Genomic DNA, 22,524 nt, shown 5'->3' with positions numbered 1-22,524 from the left:
TTAAAAACTATGCAGTGAGTGAAAGTAAAAGTGCTTAGCAATGATGAAAAAATTGGACCGGATTAGATTAGTCTATTCAATCGATAAATTGATGAACAAGTTAGTTATTTGGTTTATTCAACCAAAAAGACCTGTTGAGCCCGTCCTTGAATTGGTTCGAAACAAGTTTTTAATCTTTTTTATTCAATCAAAAGCATTTTATTAGTCAAATAGACCTAATGTTAAACAATAAAGTTGGCGTATAATTTACTATTACTTTTTGGCATATTTTTGTCAATTTTTCATCATGCAACATGTATAATATGAAAAATTCGTGTTAATTTAATGTTTTGTTATACTCAAGCTTTTTATTATTTTATGTTAAACTATTATTTTTATAACAGGGGTTTGCAAACTTACACCGACTTATATTTTTTTTTTATAGAAAGAATAAGTTAACAAGTTATAAATATAATTATTTTAAAAATCCACCCAAATGTAGTATTTTAACTTACTCATTTTAAAAAATTAGCAAATGATTGTGGAGTTTGTTAATCTACACTTAATTTTTTTTAGTTAGAATATATTAATAAATTATATCTAAAATATTTTTTAAAAATATACTCGGTGGAGTTTGATAAGTTCCTCTTTTAAAAATATTGTAAGATGAGAAACATATTTCGAATTTTCTAAGTTAATACAACTTTGTCAATAGATACTCATTTATAATTTCTTCTCAACTGTAAAGAATGATATTGAAATGTGTTCTTGAATAAGATCTCTTATGTCGTGTAAATATTTGGCCATACAATACAAGTCGAATTATTTGCGCGGTTTAAATTGAATATGATATGATATTTAAAAGGTCAATAATTTATTAATTTTTAATTTAATTACAAATGATGTTTACTCTGCCTGTATAAAAAACAGAGAAAAAATCAAAATAAAAAATGTTTACTAGCCACGGTGACTGCAAATGGTAGCAAAAGGCTGCATCCAGTTTAATAAACTCGGATCTTTCGCATCTGCCAAATGTTAGTGTTTTGTTTAACTCAAATTTTAAAAAATAGTTATTATTTAAAAAGAAAAATGTTAGAAATATATCATTACATTTTGAAAAAAGAAATTAAAATAAACACGAAATTGGTGTTTTATGTACGACTATGGATTAATACAATTTTATAATCATTTGATATCTCAAGGGGAACTTAATTATGTAAAATTAATTTTAATTAAAAGTTAAATCGAAAGAAAGAGATTTGTCTTTGAAAAAATGTAGTTCAAATTTAAGTAAAATCATGTTGTAGTGTTTGAGGTAGGTGCATTTGAGGTATTAAACGCAAAACCCCGAACATAATACGAATGGTTATGAGAATAAAGACAATGTTTGGTGTTGATAGCGAATATGTTTCCAATTCCACCTGACACTTCATTAAGAACAATGTTTGGTGTTGACTTTGACTTGCATGAAGCACCCTTGAGTTCAAGCTTATAGTTTGTTTCGACAACTTCATATAAGTTACATTAATTTTGTTTTGTGGTTTTATGTTATGGTTTTTGTTGTTTGCAAAGTTAGGAAGCAAAAGGAGCTAAATGCGAAGGGCATTGGATAATGATTTGTTTATAAATTTGTTTTTCTCTCTTTCTGTGCCTCGATGACACCGCTCCTTCATTATTTATCTGGTCGAACCGATGTTTCTTGCCCTTTTCTCTTCTCTTTTCCTATTTCCATGGCTACTCACTTCAATCTGCAACATCAACTATTCAACTACTCGTAAGCTTCCTCTTTTTTTATTTTTTTTTCTTGCTTTAACGTTTGTTACAAACGCTTCAAAATGATAGTATGACCCCTTACGTCCTGTGAAAGAATGAATAATAATTTATGTTTTTATTAAACTCATTACATATTAATGTTAAGATGAAGAACAATCTTTTCCATTTTGGAGATTTTGCTACTTCAATTTGCTTTTCATCATACAGACATTAGGATTTGTGCAGGTTATGAAGAGGATAATTACTAACTTTTTGAGTTTTGAGAATGAGTTTCCATATTTGGTATATATTCTTTCGCTACCCCTTTTTTGCCTCCTTATGAATTTAAGCTTCTCTTGTTTTTATTTCCCCATTCTACTAAAACTTCTTCAGAAATAAACCATTTATCGTTTAATCAGAATGCCAAATTTTTTGAAAAGAAAAAAAAACACCTGTTATTGAAACTTGAAAGGTGACCTTTTCTACAAAATTCAAATTTTATCTTGAGTTGCTGCACTTGATGTCCTGGTAATAATGCGTTATTGGCAACCGACAAGTTTGTGAGTTGTATTGCCCTATAGTAACGATTTAAAAATAAAAATTCATTATCATAAATGTATATTGTCTCAGTGTCCCTGTGTGTGAAATCAAGTAGCAGCTTCCTATATTAGTAGCTACTTTCAGCTAATATCTTTGTATTATTATCTACGATGTATGTTACGTAGTTATGAATTTAAGACTGCATATCATGAAAAGTTCATGCATCCCTTGCTTTTTCTTGCAGCAGATCCGTGGGATTAGATATCAGAAGAAAAACAACTGCTCACGCCCTTCAACATGTCAATTCAAATGGATTAGATGAGAGAAACAATACTTCTTTGAACAGTGGCCTGTTAGTTGGATCTTTTTCTGTATGTTACACTTCCTTAAAGAAGTGTTCCTCATTGACAGCGTCAACTAAGACTCATTTTTCCTGTACTGATCAAAGCAAAGAAGCAGATGAGATTACCAATGTTTCATCCAGTACCAGTAGTCAGCGAATGGAATTTAATAGAGTGGATTGTGTTGTGTGGTTATTGCATGAATCTTCTAGGAGCTTTTCGCAAGCTATCAACTCGCTTGGACTAGCAAGGAGTGGTCCTGCTCTTGCAATGGCTTGGATTGGGAAGGATGTGCATGAGTGGCATAGACGTATTGCTTATCAGGTACTCTCTTTGGACCTGTATATAAGCAAAAAAAGACCAATTTCACACAGATTAAAAAAGTTAATTAAATGTGTTTAATTTTCATGATTCCTTAAAAAATATATACTACATTTCATAAAATATCGTTAATCACATTTATTGTAGATAGTGCTCTTATGTATTATCTTATAATTATTTTTTGAATTAAAAGTATTAAATAAAGTTGATTTGATTGAAATTTACATATATTCTAGTCCAAAAAATTTAAACATTTATTATTTATATTTAGTTCCAGAGGGAGTATATGCCGCAAAATGTTCTTTAGTAAAGAAATATGTAGTTTTGTCCAACAAGTTAATTTTTTTTTTTTTATATACATTATTAGCCAGCAATTTGCATATAAGCCTGTTAATGAAAAGGTGCATATACTTATTTTCTTCCCTGAGAAATTATCATGAATAGTTTATTGGATCCAATAGAAAATATAACTGATGACATGTTCACACAGGTTGCAGTTTATGCTTTAATGAAAGCAGCAATTGATTTGGAGATATTGCTTTCACACGACCGACTAAATGAATCTTCCCCTGTTAAAGAGATGTAAGCTTTTACTGTTTTCTCTCTTGCATACTTACTAAATAACATTAACTATGAAAGGTTTCTTTTCTTGTAAATGATAAAGTTGACATATATACAAGAGATGTAACAAGTTAAACTTTTATCAACCCTATGATTGGAAGAATAATTGTGCATCATTTTATATTATATTTACTATTTCCACTTTTCCCTTACAAGTTATGACTAGTAATAGTAAACGTGACATTGTCAAATACAATTGATATAACTCATATAAGCATCGCTCATATCTGAGTTACTTTTTCTCCCTGGTTTCAGTTTGAGTCCATTAATGAATCAAATGGGAGAACACATTGAAATTCGACTGAAAATGAAGCATCCATATTTGGTGCAGTGGTTTAGAGACACTGAAATGCCGCAAATAGCAGGATATTTTATTGCACTTCTAAAAAAGTGGTCCGTGGAATATGCAGGAAGGTTTGTTTGAAACAACTTAGTTTTCAGAAACATATATTTGAACCTTGGATTGAAAATCCTTTTTCTTAGTCAACAAATGTGCGCATTGGTTTGACTTCCAAAGTTATTCTTCAAGTTGATGGTGTTATATTCATTTTTGTTAGATTCGCCAAATATTCAGGAGAAGGAATTTAGCCTGACAGAAAACTATTCAGCGGTATTGCAGGAATTATTGTGGCTATAACCTGTTGTAGTGCAGTGGTGAAATTGAGCTCTAGGCGCAGCTGCTGCCACTTACCTGTATTGTCTTTCGAAGATGTTTTGGTCAAGCTCATGGATTTTTCACTCAGTCTTGCATCTCTGGACAAGTTACATCAGTTAGCAACTGAGGCAGGATTTGAACTAAATTTCTTGTCACATTTTGGTGGGAAGGTTTTTCCCAGTGATAAAACTGAGGACCTAGAGTTTTGGATCGGTTTGGCCCATAGGAAACTATTGAAAGCTTTCAGTGAAGAAAGCATGACTTCAAAGAAGCAAAATTTTCAGCAAAAGGTCAACTTGCAGACTCATGCAGAAATTCATGAATTGATAGAACTTAATCTGAGTATAATATCTACTTAAGAAATTTTGCTCATACCCGGTGATGGCAGAAACATTTAAGCAATACATATTAGTCCTGTTCTTTAGATGGACATTATGAAGAACATGCTTTATCATTGTGCATTTTTCTTTTTCAGTGTTATGAAACAGAGAGAATACATTCCTAGTCATGATTTACATGATCGCATGCCTGCTAAATACCCTGTCTGTTAATCTTGTTATTTTATAGGTGCAGTGGTTATATATCATTCTGAAGTCAGATAGTTGTTTATGGTGTACCTTCTACAGATTCCAACAGATAGTTTGGCCACATTAGGACTTTTTACATATCTTGGAAGAAGGACTAGAATATTTTTATCAGCAATGGGCATTAAGGATCTTGACGGAATAGTTAAGGACTTCCTCAGGTTGACCTCTTTGCTCGTTTGTTACATTTTAACCATTTCTTTTTTTAAGATACTGATATGAAGATTCAATGCTTTGGTTTAAGTTACTTGGAATGTGGCATTCTTTTCATTTATCCTGAATTTTCCTCAATCCGAGTGTATCAGTGTTTCATGGAGGTTAGTTTGTTAGTTCAGCCAATGTTGAATACCTTTTCTATGTTGGGATTAAATGTCACTAATTTTAACCTGTACTGTCTTTAGGTGGTAACTGATGAGATAGGATGGCTTGATTTTTATGCTTCATATGTTCAACTAAACTGCAAGGAGCAAAGGCCAAAACATAATGCACGCCAGGCAGAGAAAGAGATAATTTCTTCTGTAGTTTTTACTGTGTGCTATGATGTTTTCTCTGGGTTTGCGCACTTCAATCGCTCAACTCAACAGTCATTGGGCATAGCTTCACGGATGTACTTGCTTCAGTGGTAATATTTAATCTATACATCAGTTTTACTAGTTCAAGTTTCTCTGTCTGCCTATAGTTATTATTAACCTTGTATGTTTTTCAACATTCCTAGTCAGGGTCTGCTAAGTATTTGTCTGCAAGATCACTGGGCTGCATATGACAAATCAGGGTAGGCTGGTTTCATAGGATGCTTTTACTTGTTATATATTGTGGATACTTGAATATTGCCTATTTGCAGTGAATCACTAAATATTGTGGATCATGCTGCATTTGACAACACGTCATATATGGGAAATATAAATGGACCCAAGTTACCTCTGGTGTATGAAGTGCAGCAGATGTCACATGATTTAACTACAGAAGGAAGTCCAAAGAGTAATTCTCGAAACAGTTGTATATTCAAAAAGGTATCTTAGGTAGCATTATTTGTTATAACATGATAGATACTAAGTTAAGGAAATGCATTATCTTACTAAACTAGGGATGTAAGTTGATGCTTTGTGTGAGTTCACTGCTCAAGTTTAGAATTCATTCACTAGGTTTTGAATTGATTTTTGTTTTGTGTTGGGATTTCAGCTCATCTATTTTGATAAGAGGATCGGTTTTATTGATGTAAATTGCATAATATAGAATTCAGAAAATGGCGAGCTATGTTACTGCACATGCTTTTTGCATGTCATGGATGCATGCTACATGCTAAGAAGATTCCCTATTCTGCACCAAATATATTTGCACAAGATTTGGTGCGTAACAATCCATAGGAAACCAATAACCTACATTTTTTAACTAGTGTTTTTGAGTGTCAACTTTGGGAAACATCAGTCATACATATGCCTTCCTTTTAGTAACCATTTTTTTTTTCTCATTTTTTTGATCATAGGCTCCAATTCCAGCAATCACAAACAAGGAAACATATGGGAAAGATTCCTGCATTGACAAGCCAAATCGTCAGCGTGAAAGTTTTATCAAGAGATACAGCACCAAGTTGGCATCCACAAGTGCAGTAAGATTTCTAATCATCTTTTCTGGTAAATGTACTGCAGATTGTCTTGACTCTAGGCTCTTAATCTGTGGAATGTTTTACTAGGACCTCCGGATGGGTACTTTGTTGCTCTTCATAGACATCATGCTTGCCTTAGAGCTACTTGTAAGGAAAGTGCATGGCTACAAGCCTTCAGGAAGTCAACAAAAGAGGCTGAACAGAACTATCACAGACATAATTGTGCTAATTCCGGTGACAATCTTGATGCTACTTCCGGTGAGCATCTTTACCCTTTCGGATACTTGTGATTTAGTTTACTTGTTTCCTCTTATTTGAATGTAATATCAACTAGTTTATCATCTTGGTGTGTAGAAATATTAGACTAGAAAAGGACAAAAGCTGTGTTTAAGATAGTGAACCCAAAATTACAAAACTTGAATGTGGATGTTTTGTTAAAATGCAATTTGTTCAATTGCTTTGGTTTGTTGAATGTTTTCCATGTTAACATAACCATACATAAGGGGGATTTCGAATTCTGATCTTTAGCAGTTGAGAGAAATATCCTGGAGACAACAACCAAGCGGTACCACTGTTGAATAAATAATTATTGTTAACTTCTAGTTGCTAAATGTATTAATAAACTTTAGGGTTGTTGAAATGTGGAGATATATATATATATATATCAGCTAATTTTTATTTTATGTGTGTGATGAAAGAGTTTACACTTAGACTTGGTAGAATGCAAGTTATTTAAGGATCAAACGCTTAAAAATGAGAGTGAAAAATTGAAAGATGAATTTTCAATGTTATTTTTCACATGGCACACACACCACCCCACTTTTAAAGCCATGCTAAACTACCCATTAATACGAGGTATAATTCTTTTTTTAACATATATTAACATTTTTTTAAAACCCACTTTAGCATTTTCTGAATCGATGATCACTTTGTCTGAGAAACAAAATCTGGTGAGAAAGAAAGTGCGACTGAGAGGAATAGAACAAATTTTCCTTCCTCCTTTGGAATCCAAACAAAGGGTTATATGATTTTAGCTAAATGTGCAATCATAATACAGTATAACTAATAGTTACACGTAGAAGAAATATGCCGAAGTATTTCAATTAAACGTTGATATTCATCATGTTAACAGGTAACAGCTATAGGCCATGCAGCTATCCTAGCAGCTATAAAGAAGTATATGCCATTCTTGGTAACTTTTTGCTGCCTTGTCCATCATGATTTTTATTTCTTTTACGCTACTGATGATGCTTGCTACTGTCTGCAGATACCTTCCTCTTATTCTTCAGAGCGCTTGGATGTTGTAAAGCAAATAAAGCAAACTAGAGAGATGGCTGATCAGTTACATTTGGCACAGTTTGACCTTGAAGATCAACCAGCAACCATTTCTGGACTATGATCAAGTCTCAGATATATTTAGCTTAGTGCTTAATCATTCCAATCAAACTTCATAGTGGTTTAGTTCAAACCTTAAAGAGGACAGTTAGTTCAAAGGCATTCCAAGTTTCAACAGTGTCCATAGCAGTTAGTGTCGCCTCAATGGCAGTGAGAATACCATAATTAGTGACCGAAGAAAAAAAAAACACTTCATATTCACCCCTGTTGATTTTCTAATCACGTTATTTGAACGTTAAAATGGATGTTACAATACTGAATTTAATTGCCCTCACAGCTTGCTTGGCAAAATGCAGATGCAGATTCATCCCTATTGATTAATTGCTTCAGTCTATATATCCCTGCTATACTCAATTCAGTTACCCTCAAAACTTGTTTGAGAAAGTTCAAATGCAGATTCATCCATGTTGATTAATTACTTCAGTCATATCCACCCTATTTGCCAGCTCCATTCCCCTCACCGAACCTCGTATCAAATTGATTTTAAGATTACGTATAGGGTTCATAAATAGGAGTTCACCCTAATAATTAAAGATGCTTATTTTGATTTCCTAAGTCGATATTATATTTTAAGCTATATGAAATACTGATTTATATAGCAGCAGAAAATATGAATCTAGAAAGTACGTATTCGTATCTCCACTGTTTGGGTCATGATTCGCATCCGCATAAACTATCAATAATTTTCTTGATATCGGAGTTCATCTTTATAATGAAATGGTTGCTATCAAAGACTAATCTAGAATTTGATTTGATCATGGCATTCAAAACATTAGAGAATCTGATTCTTCCAAAGCTATAATCCATGGAGCTTCTCATTAGGAGCAGTATAACATGTTTGAGGATCATCCTCATTCCTCAAGGCTTGTCTTTTCTAATAGTTTTGCTGTTCTTTCTCCTATACAGCTTGAGCTCTGGTTTCTTTTCCTGTGCGCCTATAAAACTATCCATCACACATAGTTGACACCAATAAATATGAATAGACATTTGCAAAATCTGAGTTGTGTTTTACTTGACGCCTGAATTACAGTTGCAAAATCTCAACCATTGACTACAAACGCAACATACTCGTGAAAATAAAGCATTCTACACAACATTCCCATGCTAAAATCTAATTAAATGACAAAAAACAACCATTTTGAATCTCTTCTTCCATGTCCAAAATGTATTCTCATTTTATTACTTTGTTATCAACATGGACATGTAGAATTCTCATTTATAATGCTCCATCATGGCAAGAGAAAACCAACTTTTTGCACAGGTAAGGAACTATAAAACGTTTGTTCTATTAAAGTCAACCGAGCAATTCCACACCGTAAATATCATCCACAACAGCACAAGATCGATAGTTTAAATCATTCTCCTTGAATCACGTGCGGAGGCAATATGATCCTACAAGCATAAACAATGTGATCATGTCAATCCAACAAACGCTAAACAAAGCATTCTATGATAAATATATATCATCTCAATCAATTCTGCCCAAAGCATACTTTATGTTTTATTAAACTTAAATGCATTAAATATTGAAAATCACCCATCCGATGCATAGATGGGAACCGACTGAGAATTAGTGACATTATAATAATCCAGATTATTAAATCAATTTTAACAGATTTTACCCTAATATACTTCATTCATCAGCAAAAAAGGCATGATATAACCAAAAAAATGCAAACCAGCAAAAACACCATGATCTAACAAGGTAAATTATTCATGCGTTTCTATATGTTCAGTCATGAATTTCTTGTTTCAAGCCTATGATTTCATGAACAGCCTGTAAAATACCAATTGGCTTCTTTCTGAAGATAAATCAGACTTCAATTTCATTAAACTAGCTAAATTTAATATTAACAAATCTGTATTTCACAAAGCATTAAATTCAAACCAGACCCTTAACAAAAGTTAAACCAACAAAAGGTACTTGAAAAGTACTTACAAAAAACTTACCGAGATAAAGTCAAATGCTTTAGTTTCTTCTTTCTTTGAAGTGTTGATCATTGAGGTAGGTGTTTGAGTTTGCAAATTTGGTTGAAATATGTCTGGCAAAGGTGAACTTCCATTGGGTCCAGCCATTTGAGCAAAACCATCATCTCGCGCATTGACATTACTAAGGTGTTGGAAATTAGCCATTGTAGCTAAGAGTTGCTGCTGGGCCAAAAGAGTTCCCATGGCACCGTAATTAAGAGGCTGGGACAAATAGGGTTGGTTCAGCATGAAACCAGGCTGTAAATTATAAGGCAGAGGACCAGTAGAAAACATGGGATTTGCATTGAACCCCGCTGGCTGAGAGTTCAATATGCCACCTGAAGTATTGTCAGCGATGTGGTTATTTAAACCTGAAAATAAAGATTCAGATTGCAGGGAAGGAGATGTTCCCTTCTGCTTCATACTTGATGTATTTTCATCCATTGACAGACCAGACATTAAATCAGTAACAAGCTCCTTATGGTTTTCTTGCTCAGAATTGGAAGAAAAAATGTCAATAAGTTGAGGATCACTTATATTCCCCTGCCTGTGACTCTCATGATCATCCTGTTTATCACCACCAACAGACATCCCAGAAAAGAGATCATCTGTATGTTCATTGTTCTCACTAGTGTGAAATGACACATCAGCAAAAGGATCATCATCACTTTTTGATTCTTGAACAGCACTAATAGAGCCACTAAAATCTCCAAATAAATCATCAACTGGAGGATTGGATGATGTCAAATTTGCTATATTTTGATCAGCTGTACTCTTTACAGTGTCATTGGTTCCATGATAATCATTTGAATCACCCGTGTCTATCAAGTCAGGCAACTCAGCAACAGTAGCATTTTCTGTTTTTACAGCCTTCTCTGAATTAATTGCCCAGCTATTTGGTTGGCCTCCACCTAAAAGACCAGTAACCTGTTCATCAAGGAACCACGTGCTAAATTAAATTACAGTGATTCCTCTTAAAAGATTTTAGGTCACATTTACAAAGAAGTCTAATTATTATTGTTAAAATATTAAAAAATTATAAATAACACTTAGATTTTTTATTTAAAAAACACTTACATATTTGGTATAAGGTAATTCATTTCTTGCATAATTGACAAAGAAAAAGAAACATCTACACAGTTACAAGGGTTTGAGATTTAGAATAAATCCATCACCAGTATCTATAATCCATGGCTATCCACCAAATATTTAATTATAAAGACTGTTTTGCAATTAGACTCCATTTTAATAATCAGCATCCTACCTTCTCAGTCTAACTAGTTTTCACATGACAAACCATCCGTAACCTGTAAATACATTCTTCTCCAATACCTTGAGAACAAAAAACCTTAGGGTCTGTTTTTGGTTTAGGTATTTTCTGTTTTCATTTCCAAAGAAAACAGAAATTAAGAGAAAATACATTTAGTTTTAATTTTAGAAAATATTTTCTTTGAAAATATATTTTCAAAATAGAGCTTCTTTTGAAAACAAAATTATATCGTTTTCCTGGAAAAGCTCATATGAAAACAAAATTATATCGTTTTCCTGTTTAGATTGTGTGCAGTTCTTTGTCAATTTTCTGGCAATTTATTTGCAACACTTATTCTTATATTAGTTTATTTTCTCATAATTTTATTCCAATTTCTTTCTGGTAACAATATCACAGTCAAATGCATTTTTTAAGACAAATGGTACTAATTATATTTATATATTATTTTGTGATACTTAAAATAAAAAGTTAGTTGTATTTATTTTTATTTACTTTTGAAAGTCTATATCTATTATGGAGGAAATACATTTTAGCAATTACTTTTTTTTATTTCCATTTTTTGATTTGACACGTCCACTTGTATGTATTAAATAGGATAAGATAGTGTTTTTAGAAATTTCTTTTTAGTTAGAGTGTTTTTAACCACTTTTTTCAATGAGAGAACTTTTAGAGTTTTTTAAAAAAAATTTATCTAATTCAATTTTTTACTTATCATATTTAAGTATAAATTAAATTTTAATATTTTAAAAATAATTTTCAATAATTAAAAATAAACTTGTATCACAATATAAATTATGTATCATAAATCTAAAATATTATTATCTTAAAATATTTATTTATACAAAATTTATATATTTAAATATAGAATTTATTACTATATATAATTTATTATAAATTTTAGTTATATATAATAAACATGTCGCATGTGAATTGCACATGCTAAAATACTAGTTTATCTTTAAGCTCGAAATACACACATTATAATTTTTGAAACTACTCATTCTCTGCAGTAAAAAAATTCACCTAATTACCTACTTTTAAATCTTAGTTCTTTTAGAATCATCTACTTCCAAAATCCCTCAAAAACAAATATACAGGGACACGAAGTGTCTTTTTTTTCCTACACAACAATAATTTTATTACAAATTGTTAAACTAAACAATTTTCATTTTTTAAAAATAGAAATCAAAATTTCAAACCAAACATATTTTTTAATTTTCAATACTTGAAAATGAAAATGATTTTTAAAAAATAGAAATAGAAAATGAAAACAGAAAATATTTTCAAAAACCAAACAGACCCTTAGTGATCTCCAAAGCCACATAATCACTAAAGGCATGCTACCAAATCTATTCATAACATCAGCTTATAATCCTTTGGTGATGTCCAAAGTACCACATAAAATATATAATCAGAAGAAATTCAGTACAAATTAGTAGACTCTAAATGACCATTTTTTTTCTTCTTCCTAGTTCACTACTTTTTTCATTACTGCCATTAAGGGTAACTTATTTGAAATAAATGTAAAATGTAAAAATGATAGAGAAGATGGAATTTTCAAAAATTAACTATTCATTTAGATTGGTAGTGACTAGTGAGGGTACCTTCATAGCCCTTTCCCTTAAAGAGGCTTGGGGAGATTCAGAACATCTCAGCACCACATCTTTATTTTCAGTGAAGTAATATTCCACCGGTGAAAAATGATCATCATCCTTCTTTCTAAGGATGGCCTCAAGGACACAAACAGCTTTCATGCGAACCTGAAAATGATTTCACTATAAGTTAAAAAAAAATGAAGGTAATGCAGCAAGACTCCTAAAAATTCTTAGTCTCCACTTGTATGTAAACTGATATAGCAAGGCAGTATAATACTAGGGGGGAAAAAGGATATAGCTGCTTAAATTAAGAGACATAAAAAAAACCCATTAAAGTTAAAATGTTTTATCACCAGAAAAGGTTCATGTAATGTCCCACCATATTGTTATCCCAAAATACTTGAAAAAAAATGTTAATCCGCAATTTTATTTTTTTTGATAAATAAACAAGTGCATGTTTGTAAAGTTTATACTTTATATGGTCTTTCATGTGTGAATTTATATTTTTATAGAAACATCAACATAACAGACATGCCTGCCAAATTGGAGATTGGAGCTTTAGTTCAATGGCATGACATAAAGCCAGTGCATCCAATTTTGCAGCCTCTGTTAGGAAAACTTGAATGGCATCTCGTGTGGGTTGCAGGCGAACACCTCCTGAAGTTACAATTGTCTCCAACAACTTTTCCTCTCTTGTCTTACTCTCTACAGAACTTGCACCAGATTCCCCATTTGTTGTTTCCACCTTATTTATTCTTGAATCCTGAATCCAAGGACCAGTTGATTGATTCTTTGATACTCCAAAACTACTTTGACTTTCATTGCGATATGCGACCGGTTCATATCTGTCACTGTGTTCTGCTTCATTGGTCAACGACCTTCGAAGATTTGGACTCTTGTAGCTTCCAGGATCATTATTCTTCATTAGCGAATGCCCCTGTGTTAAGCTATTAAGTCCTTGCTTAATAGAAGCGCTTCCAATACCAACAACCTCACTGATAAAAGATTTCTTATCTTCTGTTGGCGGTTCATAGTTTGTATTCCCAAACCCTTGTATCCGCCGGTTTAGATCTTCAGAAGGTGCTGGCTTATTATTGTCTTCTGAAAATATGGCAGATATAGCCTCATGAGCAGTGTCTCTCACAGCCTTATTTAGTGCATCACCTTTCAAAGGATCCAACTGTCCCTTGTAGTGAAACAATTGACGAACTGCCACTGAATGTCTCTGCATTTCCCTTCTGAACTCAACACCAGACTTCGCAACAGCATACTTTATCAATCTTAAAGCCTGCCAACATAAACAGAAATATATATAAAGCACAGCTTAAAGAGTAAAGACAAATAATTAATGAACTTGTAATGCAATTTCCAAGCTCTGACCTCAAAATCATTATGATCATTTCTCATATGGACAAAACTTGGATATAGTTCATTAGGTACTTCGATGGTGTTCTTCTATTAGAATTAAAATTTCAACTCGGTAATATATATAGACATGTAATACAAACCTTTGTTAGGCCAATTGTCGAGACAACACTCCGATTCTGATTAGAAATCAACACCGAGGGTACCTAAAACTGTATCCAAGTTTCTATCCTTTTCATATCCCAACTACAACTTTCCGCTGTATAATTACAAAGCTAAATCCAAGTTTCCAACTACTTCAAATTCACTATCTCTTTCATGCCCTATGCTAACACTAACAGCTATTTCTAAAAATTCCCCACACCCCATTAAAAAAAAAAAAATTTGTAGTACCCAGATCCAACTCATCCAACCTCAAGCAGGAAACATTAACCAAAAACAAATGAGCTTTTATGTACCTTCTGTTTCACAATTGGGCTTTTATGCTCCAAACGTTTTAAGACAAACTCCGAAACCTCCTTCACAATACTAACATGCGAAGTGCGCAAAAGTTCGCAGATTTCCTCCAATTTGTAAACGGGCGTGATTTTATCTTCGTCGGACGTAGCTGAATCGATCAACCGCGACCTCCAGTACGATTCCACCGCTCTTCGACTCGATTCCATTTTTTTCCCCAAATCACAACAACCCTAAACCTGCCCACTCAGATTTTAAATGCACCAACTTGATTGCGATCAAAGTTGATGCTATTCTCTGAATATCAAACCCACGGATCGATCAGGGTGAGGTGAATGGAGGACCCGATGGAAAAGTCAATAAGGGGTTTGAAAAGTCGCCAAATTTTGATGTGAATTTAACCAAAAACACGAACCCCCCACGACGGAGTTTTGGGATTTGGGGAAGAAAGAAAAGACAATTTGTGGCACCAAATTGCGAATACAAACCCGTGGAATGAAGTTTCACAGTAATTTGATTTCCTCTTCTTTCATCTGGGAAAAAAAGTTATTTACTTAATGCTACTTATTATATTATTGTATACACTTGTTGTACTAAAATTCAATCACAAATTTATATATACAATAATTATTTTAAAGTTATATTTTAATATTTTTTAAAGATACTTAAAATATATATCTTTTCGAGTGAATCACAACCTAATAATCAAATCTCAATAACATACGTAAAAGATATATTTTTCTGTCAATTATATATATATATTATCTTTTTTAATCTTTATGACATTATTTATCATATTTATATTTCTTATATGTTTTTTTAAAATTTATTTTTCTTGACATACCACTAACGCATATTTTTATACATTTTGTGTTGATAATATTTTTATTTCAAAAGAAAGTAAACTCATAAATGTAACATTCAATATTTTATTAATTATTGTTGATTCTATTGTTTTTGTATTTGTGGTGATTTTGTGATTTAGTTGTTTAAAAATTCTAAAATTTTAGAATTTCTAATGAGTTTTAGTTGTTTAGGAATGACTTTGAGCAAAAGTCAAGTTAGACCTATAGGAAAAAAATATATAAGGTTTTCATTAAGATTTGAGTTTCATAAATTTATTCTTAAGAAATCATATACAGATGGATTAAAGAGAAGGGCTTTAGAGTCTAAGAGAACCTCTTATTTCCTAAACCTTCTTTTGAATGAGTGATCTTCCCCGGAATGTGATTAAGTTCTTGGGAAGAGATTCAAACTTGGTGAGCTCTACATCAGAGACCTCAAAGTTATGGTTGTGTTCCGTGCAAAGTTAGCTCGGGATAGTCTTCTTCTCCCTTCAACTTTTTTCCCTTTGATTCAGAGGCAAGGGAAGTTAGAACTCGTTTCCTTGTTGATTTGTGATGTGTATGTTGTTAGAAATTCTTAGAATTCATAGTTGTTTAGATTAAAAATGGTGTATGGTGAGCTTTGGCATTTTGAAGCATGTTGAGGTGAATTGATGGTTTTAATCAATTGGTGGTTATAAGTTGATAATCTGGTTGAATTCGAGTTGTTTATGATGCTTATGTATGGTTTAGTACATTGCATGAGTGGATTTCCTGAGTTTCAAGTGTGGAGAGCCAAAATCTAGATTCTACCAAGTGTAGAATTCCTCATCACGTCAAGTGCAACTTCAAGGCATCAACCATGACATGGGTTAAGGGTTCTCTGCTTCACTGATGTTGGGCGTGGGGTTGGCAGTGTCAAGCGTGAGTTTGAGGAGAGTTTTTTGACTTCGTCATGTCAGATGTGGAAGCCTTGGAGCTTCCTAACTTGGTGACATTAAACCATAGTTGAGTAACATGTAGCATGATAAAGAGAAAAGCTCTCTATCTAAATGACATCGGGTGCTAGTTTAGTGATGTAAAGTGTAAGTTAGACAAAGACTCTTTGCTTGAAATAAGGTCGGGCATAGGTTTTGACCACGTCAAGCTTGAGAGTAATAGAATCTTTTTGTCTCATCCACCCGTTAAGCATGAGCAAGCTAAAGACTGTCTATCTCAATGACGTCGAGCGTGAGAAGAATGACCTTGGTGTGAATTGCTTAATGAAAAATGTGTTGTTTTCTAACCTAATGTTTTGTTTGGGAGAGAGGGAAGAATTGAAGGGAATGAAAGGGAATAAATAAAAAAAAACTCATTTGATAGAAAATAGGTAAGAAATAATGTGAAATTTGTAGTTATTTTGGTAGAATATAATAAGGTGAGAAATTGAGAGGAATTGATATTTTAAAAATGTATTTTATATAGTTATATTTTCATGAAAAATATATTATTTAAACAACTACTTTTTTACCTTTTACTAACTAACTATTTAGACAATAGTGTAGGGTAGTCTTGTTCACGCATTTTTTGGTGAAAAATTTCACACAAATTCACCCTTAGGATAGTAGAATTAAATCCACATGAGCCCCACCACAATCTTCTCACAAATCCACTTAAATCAACTCCTCCAAACACACATGTTTTTTTTATTATAAAAATTCCTTGATAGTCCCCCCTTTCTTCTTCATTCCCTATTAAATCACTTCCCCAAACACACCAAAGTTTTGAACATGTATAGGTTAGTTAAATTTATTACATGTTGTATGTTGCTAGTTCTTTATACATTGATCTAAGTTAATCTATATTGATGATTAAATTGTTGAAATGTTGAGATGATGGTGTTGAGAATGTTTAAGACATTAGGTATGTTGTATTGATTGATTTAGGATTAGAGGAGATGATGTTTTATAAAGTTTAATATCCCATTGTGTGAATATTGTTGTGGTATTCTAAGAGTCCAATTATTGAAAATTCTTTTTGAGAAATTAAAAAGTGGATAATTAATTGAGTTTTTTCTAGGACCTTAGTTTATGTGGTATGGGGGTAAATTTATAAGTGACCACATTATAGAAGCCAATTTGAGTTATATTGATTATAAAGTGACTAATGTTAATTTGTATGGGGGTCATGTTGATTCATACATGTATAAAGTGACAAAATCGAGTAAGGTATGAGGTTAGAGGTCAAAATCTTTAACTAAGTACTGAAAATGACGTAGTATTTAGAGGACAGTCGGTGGACTAATCCCATAAGAGACTTAATTATGCATGCTAATGTTGTGTCCTACCTTGACAGGAATATTAGACTTTCTTAATTTAAGTAGCAAAATCTAAGGAAACCATGCTATTGATTTTATCCAAATTAGTTGTTGATTTAACAAGTGTAAAAAGATTGCATTTGTTGTTGATTCACTAGGGTTAAGTCACTAAGATTACTCACTTAAGTTATAAGAGATCTCTTAGTTGAATGCATGCAACGCATGTAGTTATTGTGTTATGCATATGATGTGTTGATTTTGGTGTTGTTCATATGCTATGTTGAATTGTTGTGGTGAAAGTTGAAATTGTTGTTGTGTTACTAAAGTTGTAAGCCATGAGATATGGTGTTGTGTGGTTTGCATAATAATGATGTTGGTAGTATAATTATTTTTACTCCTATACTTGTAATGTGAATATTCTTTTGAATACTAGTTTACCATTACATGTTTTTTTGTAATTGGACTATGATGATTATATTTATATAGAAATAGGATAGGGATAGGTTGAAAGTACATGTTCGTTGAGAGCTATGCTGAATTGGCACTGTAGATTGATGCTACCCTTATGTAGATATTTTGTAGTGTTGCTTGATCGATAGTATCGGTTATATTTTCAATTTTTAAATCATATATATGTATACATGTATTCATGATATGTTATAATTCCATCTATGAACATTTAAATTTTTAGTTAATTTTATCTCTATACACTTATTTTTATAAGTATATTTCAAAAATCATTTGAATGTTAAAGTTAAATACTTATTATTTACTTTTTTATTGCGAATAATTAAGTACAAAATATAATAATTTGATAGGTTGTTACAATAAGTTTATAATATAGAAAAGTGAATTTTAAAAATAAGTCTTAGGTATTCTGTTAAAATATTTATATGGAGTAGTTATAAAATCGTCTAATTTTAATTAAATAATATTGTATTTATAAGCTAATTTAATGTATAATTATATGGTGTCATATGGTGTATATATATATATATATATATATATATATATATATATTATAGTAGAGTAATATTCCTCTAGCCAAAAGACAAAACTAATTCCATTAATTTTTTATGGTCGGTTGAAAATTCTGTAGATGTATAAAAAAATATTATATTATTTTTCTTAGTCCATAAAAATTGTTTTGAATTGATGGAACGTAATAAATTATGTTATGGTATAGATTAAATTAATATTTGAGTTTTAACAGATTAAATTGCTATTAATTTAGTTTTTTAATAGTAAAAGTTGATATTTATTTATTTTCTCATTAGTTGCCTATTTAATAAATATCACCGAAATTTTCAATATAAAGCAATGGATTTTTATTGATTAATTGTAGTTATGCTCAATTCAACCTTGATTGATGATAGAAATATATATTTTAGAGAAAGATTATAATATCAATTTTATTTATTTATTTTTATAGAATGATTTTACATTAATAATGTATAGCCTATTTTCTAAAGAAAATTATAGGAAATAATTTTTTGGTACAGATGGAAAAAATTATAAAAATGGTGTAGTGAAGTCTAAACTTACGTTTATGATTTTATTATCTCAAGTCTTCCTCCAACCATATTAGGCATAGTTTTAAAAACCGGACCGGTCATCGAACCGGTTAAGGTACTGGGTCAGTGGGTCAAAGGTTGAATCGGTGGGTCACTAGTTGAACCGCATGACTCGATTTTTATTAAAAAATATTTATATTAAATATATTTTATACTTATAAATTTTAATAAATTCATATCTTATTTTAAATTTCAATTTTTCTATCTTATTTAAAATTATTTTTATTTTTATTTTGTAAAAAAATACATAAAAAATTACATGTTAAACGGTATATTAATACAAATTAAAAATATAAATAATATGTACATATATAATATACTTGCAATTAATATCACAAAATAATATATGTAATATTTACATAGATATTGCATTATTAAATATATAATTTAAAGTTAATAATATACTATAAAAGTTATTTAAGTTGTATATATTGCAAACAAATATATTAGAACAAATAGTTATTGTTATATTTAATAAGACTCCTTGTTTTTTTATTAAGAGATTCAATTTTCATTATTATTTTTGTGATTTATGGTCCCTTAAAAAAATTTAAAAAAAAAATAAGAAAAAAAAGTGGTTGAACCGGTTTGACCCACCGGTTCACCGGTTGAACCGGAAAATTGACCGGTTCAATCCGGTTTGAAACGGGTCGACTGCATAACCGATCCAACTTCAGATTCGAACCGGCTGGACCACCGGTTCCCGGTCCAACCGATCCGACCGGCCGGGTCGGTCCGGGTTTTAAAACACTGATATTAGGGTGATTATAAATCTGATCCAATTTGATAATTTTTTTTGTTTGGCTTATTATGAGTGTCATTGATCTGTGAAGTTAAGTATTAATTATATATTATGATTTTTGTGATATTTATTATAACACTTCAAATATTTTATTCGATTTGTAATATTGAGGATGACATGATAAATTTATATAATATGATGTTGAATTTATTTAAGTTTTAATTTAATGATATTGATTAGCTTTTAAGTTTGTAACTTTTAATGTTTTAATTAGTAATTTAAAATGTTGATAAATAAGTTTATTATATTGAATGTTTTATTAGATAATAATATGAAAATATATTTTAAAAATTGGCTAATGTGATTTTATTTGTCATTTTTTATTTTTATATTTAAAAAAATCTAATGAACCAATCTAATCTAAATTAAATATAATTGGATTGAATTTTGAATTGATTTGAATAGAAGATCTAATTAAATCTAATTAAAACTGATTAGATCGAATCATACAATAATATATTTTAAATCTAATTCAATCCAATTTGTAAAATCTCCTTAAAAAAATATTATAAATTCAAAATTAAATAAAACTAGTTAAACTAAAATATTTTTAGGTTGATTCGTTAAGGTGTTCATTAGTAATTGAAACATAATTTATTATATAATATTTATTGTCAAAAGTTATAAATCTAGACGGAAATGGTAAAGAAAATGGTGATTAAATATAATATAGAGTTTGAGTGAACCAAATATACATATAAGTTATTTAATTTTAATGTTTCAATGTTTATAAAAAAATCATTTCACTAGCTTCAAATATCTTTCAACTTATATGTGTTTTTATTTGGTAGATACGCGTGTTTGTTTCAATCTAATAGAATAGTATTAAATAATTAGTACCCCTTTATTTATTTTTAATTAATTTTAAAGTTTATGTACAAAAATTAAGACAATAATTAATATGTTAATTTTTTAAAGTATTTATTATATATTTTTCTGTTATATTTTTTAAATAGTTAAAAAGAAATAAGTATATTAAAAAATAAATAAATATATTATTAAGTAAACATATATTAATTATCAAAAATAAAAATAAAAAATTAATAAGTTATTAATTTTAAAAAAATAAGAATAAAAAATAATAATAAAATTTGACAAAACGATTATAAAAAAATCGGAGTATAATTTTTAAATGTTTTGTGCACTCGTTTTTCATGCGTCTTTATGGGATCCGTAGCCAGGGGCCGATAAGACAGAAAAGTAGGTACGAGACTAAATTGATTACGGGTCACATGTTTTACACAACTACTTTTTTTTTTTTTTTTTTTAAGTCATTAGATACGGGTTAATTAATGAGTAAATAGAATTTTTTTAAGAATATATTATAGTATATTATTATAGTTTTAATAAAAAATCATTTTTATTCTTTAATTAGTGTCTTTAAAACATTTTATAACTAATAAGTTGTTACTTCAAATAGAACTAAACTTAATAAGCTAATTTTTTTTAAAAAAATTTACTTCTTTGGTGGAGTCATTGTTGGATGGAGAGGCCATCATTCATTAATGACTTGGTGATAAAAAATATATTTATTACCAGAAATATATTTTATTAAAAAAGAAATTATTAGGTTGCTTAAAAAATTATTATAATTTTTTTCTGTAAAAAGATATTATAATTTTTACTATTTTTCGCGTGACGCAGTCACATTTTTTTTTTTTGGAAAATTGAAAACCTGCATGTTTTGCAAAAAAATTTACTATTTTTCACATGATATATGTTGAAAAATATTATTAATTTTTCTTATAAATTAAAAGCTTGATTGTGTTACATAAAGATTGGTTGAAGTTGAAACGATGAAAACGTGGTAGTTCAAAGTTCAAACTACTTAATAATTTCTTTAATTTTTTGTATACAGTAATGAAATAAAGGCAAGAAACTAAAAACAAGTCATTATCATAAGCCACTATAAGATGGCACCTATATAGGAGTGCTCCAAAGTTGATTCCAATGAGCATTGCGTGTTTCCCATCGAGCTAAAGTGTCTGATACTATATTAATTAAAATCCCACGAAACATGTTCTAACATGCAGGAGGACCGTTGACATTGCATAATCTCCTTGACCTCCATCAAAAAATATCACAGTGACTATGAAGTGCAACTCTCCATGGGTTCCAAACTTTGAGAGTTTCAACATTCTCAAGATTATCTAACTCGTAAAGAATTGCATGAAATCCTTTCTCCCAACAAAGTTGAAGCCCATGTTTAATAACCAGAATCTTAGTTAACAAGTGATCTCCTATTCCCATCACACCACAGAAGCCACCAAAATTGAAATCTATTGTGAAAGGATGGCTTTAGCCCAAGATTGCACATTATCACAAGAAAAGAGCGAGATAGGGGAATAATATTTTAGATATGTTCACCCAAAAAAACAAGAGGTGCAGTGAGATGGAGAAATGTGAGGAAAGAGAAAAAGATAGGGGAATAATATTTTAGATATTTTTAAAACTGAAAAGAAAATATAGTGTGAAAAAGAAAAATATAGGGGTGCAAAAGGCAGCTACTCCCTATGAGAATGGAATTTTTCCTTGCTGCAGGCTGTGAAGTGAAAGTCTGATGATGAGGCCCAACTTACAAGT

General features: G+C 30.7%; 2 protein-coding genes across 7 annotated transcripts; one reads left to right on the top strand and one right to left on the bottom strand.

Moving 5' to 3' along the window:
• Positions 1-121: 121 nt before the first annotated feature.
• LOC109807252 (uncharacterized) lies at positions 122-8,104 on the top strand. 5 transcript variants are annotated; one of them, XM_020369772.3, is made up of 14 exons: positions 122-1,753; positions 2,519-2,936; positions 3,424-3,515; positions 3,810-3,968; positions 4,163-4,499; positions 4,836-4,954; positions 5,038-5,110; positions 5,195-5,415; positions 5,509-5,565; positions 5,635-5,803; positions 6,277-6,399; positions 6,484-6,654; positions 7,529-7,588; positions 7,664-8,104. In XM_020369772.3, the coding sequence occupies exons 1-14, from the start codon at positions 1,635-1,637 to the stop codon at positions 7,793-7,795; spliced, it is 2,250 nt and encodes a 749-aa protein (XP_020225361.1). In that variant the 5' UTR covers positions 122-1,634; the 3' UTR covers positions 7,796-8,104. The 5 variants fall into 5 exon arrangements, 4 of the variants coding, with proteins under 4 accessions (XP_020225361.1, XP_020225363.1, XP_020225360.1 ...); XM_020369774.3 differs by having other exon boundaries at positions 2,516-2,936; positions 7,529-7,572; XM_020369771.3 differs by having other exon boundaries at positions 2,516-2,936.
• Positions 8,105-8,751: 647 nt separating this feature from the next.
• Positions 8,752-14,987, bottom strand: LOC109807253 (protein MODIFIED TRANSPORT TO THE VACUOLE 1). Of its 2 annotated transcripts, none has more exons than XM_020369775.3 (5): positions 14,448-14,987; positions 13,160-13,912; positions 12,634-12,789; positions 9,742-10,686; positions 8,752-9,183 (listed from the first exon to the last, which is right to left on the bottom strand). In XM_020369775.3, the coding sequence occupies exons 1-5, from the start codon at positions 14,652-14,654 to the stop codon at positions 9,142-9,144; spliced, it is 2,103 nt and encodes a 700-aa protein (XP_020225364.1). In that variant the 5' UTR covers positions 14,655-14,987; the 3' UTR covers positions 8,752-9,141. The 2 variants fall into 2 exon arrangements, with proteins under 2 accessions (XP_020225364.1, XP_082930870.1); XM_083074744.1 differs by lacking the exon at positions 14,448-14,987 and adding an exon at positions 14,133-14,337.
• Between the last annotated feature and the right edge of the window lie 7,537 nt (positions 14,988-22,524).

The sequence above is a fragment of the Cajanus cajan genome, chromosome 5 (genome assembly GCF_000230855.2).
Source record: "Cajanus cajan strain Asha chromosome 5, NIPB_CcT2T_4, whole genome shotgun sequence".
Lineage (NCBI taxonomy): Eukaryota > Viridiplantae > Streptophyta > Magnoliopsida > Fabales > Fabaceae > Cajanus > Cajanus cajan.
Note: the sequence above shows the minus strand (reverse complement) of the source record. Positions and strands in the feature narration are given on the sequence as shown.

Excerpts from the sequence above, each read along its gene's own strand:
- LOC109807252 (XM_020369771.3), top strand. The coding sequence starts at position 1,635 with ATGACACCGCTCCTTCATTATTTATCTGGTCGAACCGATGTTTCTTGC. Across the intron at positions 4,955-5,037 it reads ATAGTTAAGGACTTCCTCAG|TTACTTGGAATGTGGCATTC; the intron begins GTTGACCTCTTT and ends CTTTGGTTTAAG. Across the intron at positions 6,400-6,483 it reads AGTTGGCATCCACAAGTGCA|GACCTCCGGATGGGTACTTT; the intron begins GTAAGATTTCTA and ends ATGTTTTACTAG.
- LOC109807253 (XM_020369775.3), bottom strand. The coding sequence starts at position 14,654 with ATGGAATCGAGTCGAAGAGCGGTGGAATCGTACTGGAGGTCGCGGTTG. Across the intron at positions 10,687-12,633 it reads TAAGGGAAAGGGCTATGAAG|GTTACTGGTCTTTTAGGTGG; the intron begins GTACCCTCACTA and ends CTTGATGAACAG. Across the intron at positions 9,184-9,741 it reads AAGCATTTGACTTTATCTCG|GATCATATTGCCTCCGCACG; the intron begins GTAAGTTTTTTG and ends TTATGCTTGTAG.